We start from the raw sequence: 12,270 nt of genomic DNA on the forward strand, positions 1-12,270 counted from the left end.
AATCAATCACGTCTTTTCAAGCTAAAAAAGGCTGAACATTCTCTGTTTCCAGCCTCTCAATAGGCCTTTTTGACATGTCATTGCAGGTAAACACAGGTGTAATTGGCCAAATTAATTATGCTCCCATTCCATTTAGTGTGTCACAGCCATTCCAGTGAGCCAGCATTTACAACAAATTGCTGTAATGACGAAGTGAAAGTCAATCGATTGTTCCGCTGCAACATCAGCGCCCAGCAGCAGAGCTACGCTTCCACCATTTTGGACTGAAAGTGACCACCGGACGACAGTAAAACGTCCGCCTAAAAAATGCCGTAAGAAAAGTAAAACAAAATAATTTTTAATCCATTGTCATATTATACCGAAATGGCCTGTGTTGAACAATAAAATATAAATAAAAATAAGCATTGTCAGTCAAAACACCACAGTTTAGTCTGTTTGCTTCTATATACTCTTTGTGCACGATAGCAGGGCCCTGGCCAACCTAAATGGAACAGGGCCATAATTAATATTATTAATTACACCTGTGTTTATCCAGTAATGACATCACAAACTGGCTGCTGTGAAAAGGGCCTGTTGTGAAGATTTGCTGCATTTTGTTGCCTTATTTGATAGTAAACTGACTATATTTGTGTTTTGGACTATTGGTCACCTTTTCCACATTTCATCGAACACTTTATAGACCAAAGTGAAAATAACTTATTCAAAAATTTAAATAATGGTTAGTTGCTGCCCCACTTGGCAGTGGTGGAAGAAGTACTCAGATCTTTTACTTATGTAAAAGTAGTAATACTACAGTGTAAAAACACTGTTACAAGTAAAACTCCTTCATTCAAAACCTAAGTACAAAAGTATCAGAATTAAAATATACTTACAGTACAAAATGTAAAAGTAGTCATTACAGAGAATGTCCTATATCAAAATAATATACTGAATAATAATTATTGATGCATTAATGTGAACATTACTTTAATGTTGCAGCTTGTAAAACTGGGTCGTATTATTTTTTACTATATGGTAAAAAATAGCTATAATAAGCTGTGTCCAGCTTGTGAATTTCCACCGGGGATCAATACAGTTTTATATTAATTATTATTATAGTAATACATCATAATTAATTTGCAGATTACATTCTGTGTTATTATCTGAATCTGCAAAAGTAACTAAAGTTTTCAAACAAATGTAGTGGAGTGAAAAGTACAATTATTCCCACTGAGATGTAGTAGAAGTATAAAGCAGCAGAAAATGGAAATACTCAAGTAAAGTACCTCTGAATTGTACTTAAGTACAGTACTTAGTTACTTTCCACCACTGCTACTTGGAAATGGGCAAAATATTACATTTTCCTTAATGTCTGAATCCAATTGTTAAAATCAGCTTGTTTAAGGTTTTCAAGCGTCTGTCCTGCCGACATGCCCTTAAGCAAGGCACTTAATCCCTACCAGCTCCAGGGTTACTGTCATTCAGTTCTCAACTCTCTGTGTAGAGAAAACCATCCAACAAGTATCATATTATCATCGTTCTTATTAAAGTGGAGCTGCAGATAAACATTTCAATGAATAGAAACAAGTTAAAAACAGAGCTCAGCCATACTGTATATATATTATTGTGAATACTTTGTTATCTGTGTCATTCTGTATTATCCTAACCTTGTTGCATTATACATTGTTGAATAACTCCAGCTCAGATGATGCAAGGTCCTGTGTCTGCGACTGTTTTATGTATTAGAGAAATCGGAGACCCTTATGTAATATTGAACAGTTTCCCATGTGGTAAAAAATCCAGACCTCTCTCTTTTATAGTTCACAAGGACACCGTCTCCCCACCTGTTCAGCAGGACACACTGTCGCTAAGGATTACTCAAACTTTCCCCCGCTCTCTCCGGAAAGGAATTTTACTCTGAATTGGCCTCCTGTGTTTGTCTGGAAGAGACTTATTGGTGGTTTCTTTCCACACGTTTGGTTGAGAGAGGAGAGCAGCCAGTCTCCACACAGACCTGCTAAAGACCAGGAAAGAAAAGGTACTGCTGACCAAAAAGAGGCCGTAGATGGTAAATTATTTTGTTTTTTAGGAGTTTTTTTTTAGGAGATTAAAACACCAGAAGGTCAAGAGTTGAACGGTTTTATGGATGTTGGCTTGCTGGCTCAGCTACTGCTTCAATTTAAACCCTCAACAACAAGTTGCCTGAATACAAAGACAGAGCATTCACTATGAAACCTATCAAACCGACTCTTTCATGTGTGCATAACAACAGCTGTTTCCTTGAATGCGATTGGAGAACAAAGTCAAATTTATTGTGTATGAGAACCGCTTATGAAAGGACACCGATATATGAAAAGCAATGTCAAAACAAAGGACAAGATAGAGAGACAAGCTTGGACAGTTTAAAACAAATGATACAGATTGATAGTTGTATAAATACAATGGTGCAAAGTACATTTACCCAAGTACAATTCAGTATTGAAGTACTTTCCGTTCAATCCTAACTTCTACTTCTCCACATTTCAGAGAGAAATATTAAACTTCTTACCCCACTTTCTTTATTTCACAGCTATGGTGACTTTGCAGATTAATATATTATGTACAGGACATACTCTATGATGAATTTAAAATATGATGCATATTGTTATAGATTAAACTACCCAAGTTTGTATAAAGCAGATAAAAATATACCTGCACCTGGACCAGCTATAGCAGCAAAAATCTACTTAATGCATGAATGCATTTATACTATTAATAATCCAATAAGATAATATATAATATATAATATATAATAAGCCTTATTGATTCACAGAGAGTGACTTTGTTTGTTGCAGCAGCAGCACAAGAAACAGAAATATGTACAGATGAAAAAAAGAAAAGAAAGTTAGATCAGAAGTAGCCTATATGAAATAAAAAATAATACAAGACAGCAGTATAAATACAGTATACAGTAAAGTTATGACTTTATTCTTGTAATATTACGATTTTTTTTCTCGTAAAGTTCTGACTTTATTCTCGTAATATTAAGATTTTTTTCCTGTAATATTATAACTTTATTCTCTAAATCTCAGATTTTTTTCCCCTCAATGTGGCCCTAATACTCCGTCGTACAATATATTGAATCGTAACTCCTGTATCACGATACGTATCGTATCACCGGATTCTTGCCAATTCACAGCCCTATTTAAAGGTCCCATATCAGCTCATTTTCAGGTTCATACTTGTATTTTGTGTTTCTACTAGAACATGTTTACATGCTGTAATGTTAAAAAAAAGTTATTTCCCTCATACTGTCTGCCTGAATATACCTGTATTCACCCTCCTGTCTGAAACGCTCCGTTTTAGTGCGTTTTGACGGAATTGCAACAGAATTGCAACAGAATTGTGTTGCTAGGCAACAGCTTGGGTCCATGTGTACTTCCTGTCAGCCGATGTCATCCACATACACTGCAACAGGAAATAAACTGGGACACATTTAGAATGTTTATGTTTAAAATTGCGTAAAGGGTCTCAATATTGTATATTTGTGACATCACGAATGGGCAGAAATCCTGACAGCTTGTTTCAAATGCAGAGTTTCTGAATACGGGCCGTGTGCATTTCCCTGTGGATCGAGAGTTTCGATACTCTCACAGTATTTATATAGGACTTAAGCCTGCTTTATAATAAAAAAAACATGAAAATCGCACTTTTTTTACAATATGGGACCTTTAATATATAACACAGCATGACGAGTACTTTTTATACAATAGGTGCATGTTGCTGATAATACTTCTTTTGAATGCAGTAATTGTATGCAGTAAAATTGTTGAGTGGTGGTGAGTTCACGGGGTCTAGTGAAAAGCTGGTAAAACTGACCTCTTTTCCTGGCAAATTTCCTGATTCTTTCTGGCCTCTACAGCAGTCCAGATGATAATATATATATTTTTATTTTCCACATGTACTGTTCCTTTAAGAAGCTCCACTTGGCTTCTTCTCTTTTTTTCCACCAGTGTGTGTTTCACTGTGAGGAGAGGATAAACAAACAGAGCCCGATGGGGGAATGGAAAAGCAGCAGTTACAGTGAACACATCATCTCCACCTTTTACTGACTAACTGACAGCAGTTAGTCCGGTGTCCGTTAGTAACAGTTAGTCCGGTTACCGGGTTGGTGGTGACCGGGTGTTTAAGGCAGGCTGTGCTCTCGGTACACGGATGCTCTGTCGGTGTGAATAGCGATGAAAAGAGCGAGAATAGTTTGCTTGTCCTCACTGAACAGCTCGGTGGTGAAACTAACGGCTAACCGTTACTGGACTCCGGACCGTTTTCAAACGGCTTCTACAAATGGAACGACGAGAACACTAACACACAGCGACCGTTAGCTTTTAAATATCACACATTTTAACACATTTTAACACATTTTAACACATTTTAACACATTTTTTAATTCATTTTCATTTCGCTCGTATATTCTTTTATATTTTAAGTCGAGCTGAGCTGTCGTCAAACATGTTGACAGGATCAAAAACCACCTTCAAAGTGAGACAAATGCTCCCAGATATCAAGGTAAGATCATTAACTAGTCAACTAGTTAACTAACTGGTAACCGTTAAAGGTCCCATATTGTAAAAAGTGAGATTTTCATGTCTTATCTTATAAAGCAGGTTTATGTGCTCTAGAAATACTGTGAAAGTATCGAAATGCTCAATCCTTGGAGAAATACACACAGCCCATATTTAGAAATTGTGCATTTGAAACAAGCCGTCAGAATTTCTGTGATTTTGTGATGTCACAAATATACAATATTTAGACCGTTTCACAGTTTTAAACATAAGCATCCTAAATGGGTTGGGTTGCATCCGAAATCCCATACTAACATGCTATTTAGTTCACTAATTTGGGATATTTTAGTATGTCCGAAACTGTGCCTTTGAAACAAGCCGTTAGTATTTCTGTCCATTTGTGATGTCACAAATATACAATATTTAGACAATTACATGGTTTTAAATCTAAACATTCTTAATGTGCCCCAGTTTATTTCCTGTTGCAGTGTATGTGAATGTCATCAGCTGACAGGAAGTAAACATCGACCCAAACTGTTTCTTAGCAACGCAATTCTGTTGCAATTTAGTTGAAATGCACTAAAACGGAGTGTTTCAGACAGAGGGTGAATACAGGTATATCCAAGCAGACAGTATGAGGAAAATAATGTGTTTTTTTATACATTACGGCATGTAAACATGTTCTAGTGGAAACACAAAATACAAGTATGAACCTGAAAATGAGCACGATATGGGACCTTTAAGTTAGCTAACTGGAGCTAACTAGTTAGCTTTATTTAGTGATAGACTTGTTACAGCACTTAGCATTAACTTAACCCGTTTTATACTGTCGCATAACTGTAACTTCACAGCAGATGTCAATTTCTAATCTTTTATTAATGGTTTTGTATGTCCTTTTTAATAGTAGTATAATTTTCATCTTCAACTATAGTATAAGAAGAGTGAAGTGAACAGTGTGGGTTATTTACAGTGAATTACAGTTGAATTATGATTTGAGGTTTGAATTCTAGCTATATGTTTATTTCACAACAGTCCCATTTTTGTTTTAGTGGTGCAACACATCAACACTCATCATGTGATTAAACAGCGGAGAGGACAGGAAGCCAGGCAATGACATGATGCAGGAAACACCATGCACAGCTATAAATGTACATTCAAGTAGTTTGCAGAATGGCTGAATTAGAAACCTGCGGTTCCTCCTCAGAGATCCCTCTGTGAGCCCATTCACTGTGTTAATGTGGACTGTCTCCTGTTATTTCTGTTCACTGCTCAGGATGGCAGCTTTACAGGGAGGGTGGGGGGGTGCTGCTGTTTCTGTCTGGACAGAGCAGCGAGATGCATAATTACTGTGAGGGTATGTCACTGTCTGTGGCTGCATGCCTTATTAAAGGCCAGTGAAGTGGTGGTGAATCTTAATCACTTCTCGTGCCATGGGGGTTTCCCTCATATGGGATTAAGTTGTTGTACACGAAGACAAATGGAGCAGACGATCATCATCTCCTGTGCCGTGAAACAGTTGTAGCCTGTTCCAGCTGCTGTAATTGCCAAAAGGTCACATGGTGCTGTAATGGTGTGTGTCCACAGCCTCCGTGCGTTCCACGCTCCCTATTCATTGTCTATGTAAGCAGCCGTGCAATGCATTCTGGTAGCGTGGCATCGCGATTCGAGAGACTAGGCGCCACGACGCCCGCTCATTATTTGCATAAAGTTGAGGGCTCGTCTACTTTATGCAAATCACGGGCGTCCGACACGACTCGTCGCCTCTTGAAACTCCCGAGAATCTTTTAAAATAAACGTTGTCGATCCAAAATAAAGACAGATTCAGCAACTGCATGGCTTATTTCTCGCCCCAAATGTTTTCAGAAACACATTTCGGTGAACTATTTTCGTGAAATAAGAGAAGAAAGTTTCCAAACGAGCCTCCATACTGGTTCCAGTTTGAAAGCTGGGAGCAGCAGCCAACGGCGGTAAAGCGTTCGTCCAATCAGGAGCTGAGTGCCTTGTTTCTAGGGACAGCACACCAAGCGTCCAATGCTGGGAAGCGTTGCGTCCCCTCGCGATAAAAAACGCCCCTGTGGACACACACCATCATGAACTGCTTTGAAATGCTAATTTTTTTTTTTTCAAATGATCAGTAAGATACTCCCCCAGTTCTGGAGCACCTGAGAGGATAGAGGTTAGAAGGACTCATTAGTTTGATAGACAGCACAAAGCAATGTGTACAGACGGTACGCATGTGTTCAGAGTTGTGTGTTCATTCCTTCGGGAACAGTCTCCTGGCACCGTCTTTGTGTTGCCTGGCTTTTTGTCTCTCTCTCTGGTTATTTTCAGCAGCCGCAGGGGGAAACGGTAACAGATGCCTCTTTACTCTGCCTCCGGGCGAGGCTTGCATGTGGAGTGGGGGTGATGTGCCCTGCACAACATCTGGCTGTCGCCATGGAGACAGCAGTTGGGAGGTAGAGTTTTGAATTTGATTACCTCCGAATGAGACGCGCAGAAATCATCACATCCCCCCACTAATGGAATCCCATGTGTCCAAGCATGAGAATGTGGCTGAGGCTAAGATATGGTTATGTAGAGCAGTAGGCTGTGTAGATAATATGCACACAGGCCACCCACACACTCTTGTGGGTTTCACTTCCATGAGCACATGTTAAGACTGTTTTAGAAAACTGAATCCAATCCTGGTCTGAATTTGGACCAGATGGCTTTGCAGTTCTCATGGACTGATGAATCGTCTTCTCTTCCTTAATCACGGTGTAATACCCAAGCCAGTTTGGACTGCATAAATTATGATAGTACTGCAACTAAATCATCATTTAATTAGTGGATTACTGTCTTGATTAATGGATGAATTATTTGTTTTACTAAAAGTAAGAAAATAGTGAAAAATATCCATCACAATTTCCTTAAGCCGAAGGAGACATCTTCAAATTGCTTGGTTTGTACAACCAGAGTTGGAAATTAGCACCAGACTCCAGCCAAATGCTGGTAAAATAAGCAAGTGGCTGCTAGATTTGACTCACTATCCAGCCAAAAAAGACAATGGTAATCTATTGAGTGGCTGGTAGATTTTGGAATCCACCAGCCACAGTGGCAGGTGGACAAAAAACGTAATTTCCAATCAGCAAATCCATAGAGATCTAGTATGCAGGAGATGTGGGCGAAAAAATCGATACAGCATAGTATCGCGATATTTTGCGTGGCAGTATTGTATCCATACACAGACGTCAAGTATTGATCTTTTATTATATATGTCATGTTAACTTGTTGGGCAGAATGCTAAATAACGCTCCAAAGCAGTGCTACATTTTGGCGAGGAAAAACTGGCATGGCCATCTTCAAAAGGGATCCCTTTACCTCTCATATATGAATGAAAATTCTGAGATGAACAGAGGGAAAACTGTATATTATTAGATAAAACATGTTGACAAACTGCATAATTTGCAGTTGAAGGTAATAAATCGCAATATATGTTATCGCAATACCCAGCATATCGCAATAAGATCGTATGATGACTTAAGTATCGTGATAATATCGTATCATGGGGCCTCTTGTGATTCCCACCTGTAGTTTACAGTCAAATATGGCAAAGAAAACCAATCCTCACAGTTAAAAAGCTTGAAACGTTTGGTGTTTTTGCTTGAAAAATGAATGAAAAAAGAAAACAACAGCAGTACATGCATGCTGCATAAGGATGCCCAGGCCTGCATCTTAATAGCAGGCTTATTCAGGCTTATTTTGGCTGCGCCTATCCCCTCGTGTTCCCTCTATCTGCATCTCCCAGCCAGCTTTGAAGCAGTCAGCATGAAAGGCACACACAGCACAAAGCTCCACAGAAGCAGAAATGCCAAAGGAGGGATGATCTGAGCTCTATTCAGAGTGGCTGAAGATCCAAGCCTTGATAGGAGTGGGCCAAAGCAGTACAGTCACCCACACCCGCTCCCATAGGACCCAGACGTCACATTCCCAGCCTGCCGCTGAGCCGCCGAGGCTTCCACTGCTTAAACAGAGCACAACAATGAGCTCCTCTTAATGGCAGAGCAGATTTATGGTCCCTTTAGAGGGTGTATTGATCTGGCATTGGGTGATAATTAACCAGAGGCTCTATTCACTTGTGAAAGGGCTGAGAGGAGAGGTCGTTTGTCTGTTTTGAGTGTATGTAATGGCTCTGATAATCTCACTCGTGGGACCCGAGCTGTCAGAGTAGAGGTGACAGTCAAAAACATTTCATACGAGTCGAGAGACGATTATGAGCCACTGAGAATACGATATTCAGCATTAGATTTTCACTTAAGCCATTTAGCTGACACTGGCTTCTGCAATGATGTACTGTTAGTGAGACTGTAAGAGGTTTAGAGATGCAAGTGTGCTCCAGAGACCAGGAGGAGGAAATGCTGCTGCTGATGGACACGCTGCATGTTGTGGGCGTCAGACATGTGATCTTTTAGTCACTCACAGAATGGTCTGTCTGGCCACTAGGAAACCCCCCAGTCCTTTAAAAGAAGGACACCACTGACAGGCAGTATAGTGGTTGATGAATACATCAAATGGCGTGTGATTTGTGAATGCAGGCTAATGGAAACAGGTCAGTAAGCGGCACTGGAACCTTTTATATTTGATGTTTTTTTAATACTGCCATGCTAGCAGCGTGGCTCTCAAGATTGAAATGTCGGCCAGTCAGTCCATCATTATTGGATGGATTGCCATAAAATGTGGTGCAGCTATCTGTGATCCCCAGTGGATGAATCCTATTGACTTTGGTGATCCCCCTGACTTTTCATCTAGCGCCGGGCTGCCCAAAGTGGCCCGCGGGCCACAGGTTCGATTTGGCTCCCCAGATGTTAACAAATTCTTTTTTTTAAAGTGATCCCGACCGACTTTACTGTCCTTTGGAGGCTGTAGCAGGCTCGGCTTTAGAGTTAGAAACTAGAAAAACCTCAGGAATCCATCGGTACCAACCATGTCATACTAGCTTGTCACGAAGGAATAATAATAACACTCCAAACTTGCGCTAAATTTTGGCGAGGAAAAACTGACATGGCCATGTTCAAAGGGGTCCCTTGACCTCTGACCTCCAGATCAGTGAATGTAAATGGGTTCTATGGGTACCCACGAGTCTCCCCTTTACAGACATGCCTACTTTATGATAATCACATGCAGTTTGGGGCAAGTCATAGTCAAGTCAGCACACTGACACACTGACAGCTGTTGTTGCCTGTTGGGCTGCAGTTTGCCATGTTATGATTTGATCATATTTTCTTTGCTAAATGCAGTACCTGTGAGGGTTTCTGGACAATATTTCCTAGTTTCATATGATGCCAGTATCTCCACTCTATCTTTAAAACTGAGTCCAGTACAACCCAAAAATCGCAAGTTGCGTTAAAGAAATTAGTGGCGTTAAATCAAATTTGCGTTATCGCGTTAACTTTGACAGCCCTAATTGAAATGGTATTTAGAAAATGTTAGCATGCTAACACGTGAAATATGATGGTGAACACGATCAACTGCTGCTAAACATCACGTCATCATGTCAGCATTGTCATTGTGAGCATGGTAGCATGCTGATGTTGGCTTTTAGCTCAACGCAGCACTGTGCCTATAAGTACAGCCTCACAGCTGCTAGCATGGCTGGAGACTCCGTCTTGTTAAACTACTCTCCTGTTTTATTTGGCTTCAAGTCAGATGACCTTTGAACCTTCAGGCACTGACCTTGCGGTGCATCATCGAGTGCACAAACATCTGTGTAATTCTCGGCCAACACTGAACATTTGAGCAATAAGAGGAGGAGATAATGAAGACGCAAACAAGTTATGAGACAATGAATTGCGAATCATTCAGCAGGGATATGCCATTAAAAGAGCCAGTAATTATCTGTTCATTGTGCATCTACAAGTCTAGACTAATGGTGTTATTTATTTAAATTCAGTTCATTAAGAATGGATACAGACAGTACTGTAAATATTCTCCTTGTTTCCAGGCTTTCATGGAGGGTTTTCAGAATAAAACGTTACAACAGGGAGAGCTGTGCTAATTGTGGGAGACTTTTGCAGAGAAATGGGTTAAAAGCTATATAACTAGTGTGATGCAGAAATTTTCTCATTAAATATTAACCGTCTGAATTCCCAATTCATGAAACATTGATTTATATTTCACCCTATAAGTCAGAATCTGCTTCTGTCTTTTCTGCAATTTCTGTACTTTGTCATATTGAGGCCAAAATGCAGCTTTTGCTGGAATGCGTTTCTTTTTATACACTGCACACTGTAGGTAGTATATTTCCACTAAGGACCTCATTCCACTGCTGTTTATATTCAAGGCAGTTTTTCTTGTCCTTTTGCTTTGCCCTTGGGGTTTTGCTCTCATGCATTGATATATTTGATATCAGGTCCTCTGTTTCTATCAAATACAGTATATTATTGCAGGTCTGCTTCTAGAGGAAAGACAAGGAATTAAAGGAAAGACACGGTGATCCAAAAATGATGAAAGTTCCCAGTCCGTTTTATTTCTGTTGACCTCATGTTATTCTGAATGGAATAAGAGGAAACACTTCAAAGTGAGCCCCGTTTAGCAAAACTACCTCATGTCCTTGTTTTCTTTCCAAGCCTGTTCACAACGCCATGTGACTGTCCCCATTCATGTGAGGAAATGAAAAGCAGAATAGAAATGAACAGGCTGTGACTCTTTTTCAGTACAGTGAGCAGCAGTGGCTAAAAGCTAATGTGTATTTTACAAGCCCCAAAGCGGAGCATATCTCGGTAGGAAAAGCTTTTAAAAGACACTCTCAGTCTTGGTTGGAATTGAAAATCATATTCTTTAGACTGTTTAAGCTCAGCTTGTTGGTACAGATTTTTGTCCAAAGAAGTCTCTTGTTGCATTGTTGTCAGTCGTCCCACGTAAATGAAGATTTTAAGAGTGACAGGCGATACATTTTAGAGATTAGGATGCTGTTTCTCCCATTCGTTCTCTTTCCTCGTGAGTTTGTCCTGTTGTTTGAGGAAAGAGAAGTATGTTCCAGACCCAGGAACAAGCACACTTACTGCAGAAGTCTGGCCGCAGTAGCAAGGGGAAGCCATGAGCAATGGAAACTGCAATAAGCCTTGGCCACTGTCCCTGAGGATGGAGGGAGGGAGCAGAGGAGGGCAAAAGTGGGGCAGAGAGGCGGCACGGGGGAGAAAGAGGCAATGAAAGTGATAAAGTGGGGACGCTGAGGCCACACAATTAAAGCAAAAGTGAAATGTCAGCTTAAACACGGCCCTGGAAATGTGGTTTCCGAGTGATACGGGACTCTACTTTCGCCACGGCTAGTTTATGCTGAGACATTTTCCTTATCTTTGTTACTTCTGTTGTGGAAAACTTGCAAGTGAAGGAGAAATGCCTGGATTTCACACATAAATGCATGAAGTGTTTTTGTCACATTTATTTTATTGCGTCCACAAATCCAATTTTTACTAGTTTAACCGAGGGAGCTCCACTCATACCACCCTTATCACATTATGTACATAGCCCAGTCTGCAGCAGAGTGCCAGCAGTACTTCACCTTGTGTATTGCAGTGTTATCTAGTGAGTTCACTAACTTGCCTCACAAGACCCTGAGGCCCGAGTTTGTCAGGCTTGACAACATTCAGAGGACAGATCCAAGACACTATAGATTTATGAAAGGAATATCAAAACAAGATCTGAAGAATAGCCTCTGATGTTCTTAAAAGGGGATCAGGAATTCAGCTGCGGGTTTGCTGTGGGTGTTGAT

At 40.1% G+C, this 12,270-nt stretch overlaps 1 protein-coding gene across 2 annotated transcripts in view; it reads left to right on the top strand.

Moving 5' to 3' along the window:
• The first annotated feature begins 3,940 nt into the window (after positions 1-3,940).
• Positions 3,941-12,270, top strand: part of mtmr11 (myotubularin related protein 11) — a 39,714-nt gene continuing 31,384 nt past the window's right edge. For both annotated transcript variants that reach the window (XM_037784789.1, XM_037784790.1), the window contains exon 1: positions 3,941-4,524. In XM_037784789.1, coding sequence (XP_037640717.1) covers positions 4,468-4,524 — 57 coding nt within the window. In that variant the 5' untranslated portion in view covers positions 3,941-4,467. The remainder of the gene's footprint in view (positions 4,525-12,270) is intronic.

The sequence above is a fragment of the Sebastes umbrosus genome, chromosome 11 (assembly GCF_015220745.1).
Source record: "Sebastes umbrosus isolate fSebUmb1 chromosome 11, fSebUmb1.pri, whole genome shotgun sequence".
Taxonomy (NCBI): Eukaryota; Metazoa; Chordata; class Actinopteri; order Perciformes; family Sebastidae; genus Sebastes; species Sebastes umbrosus.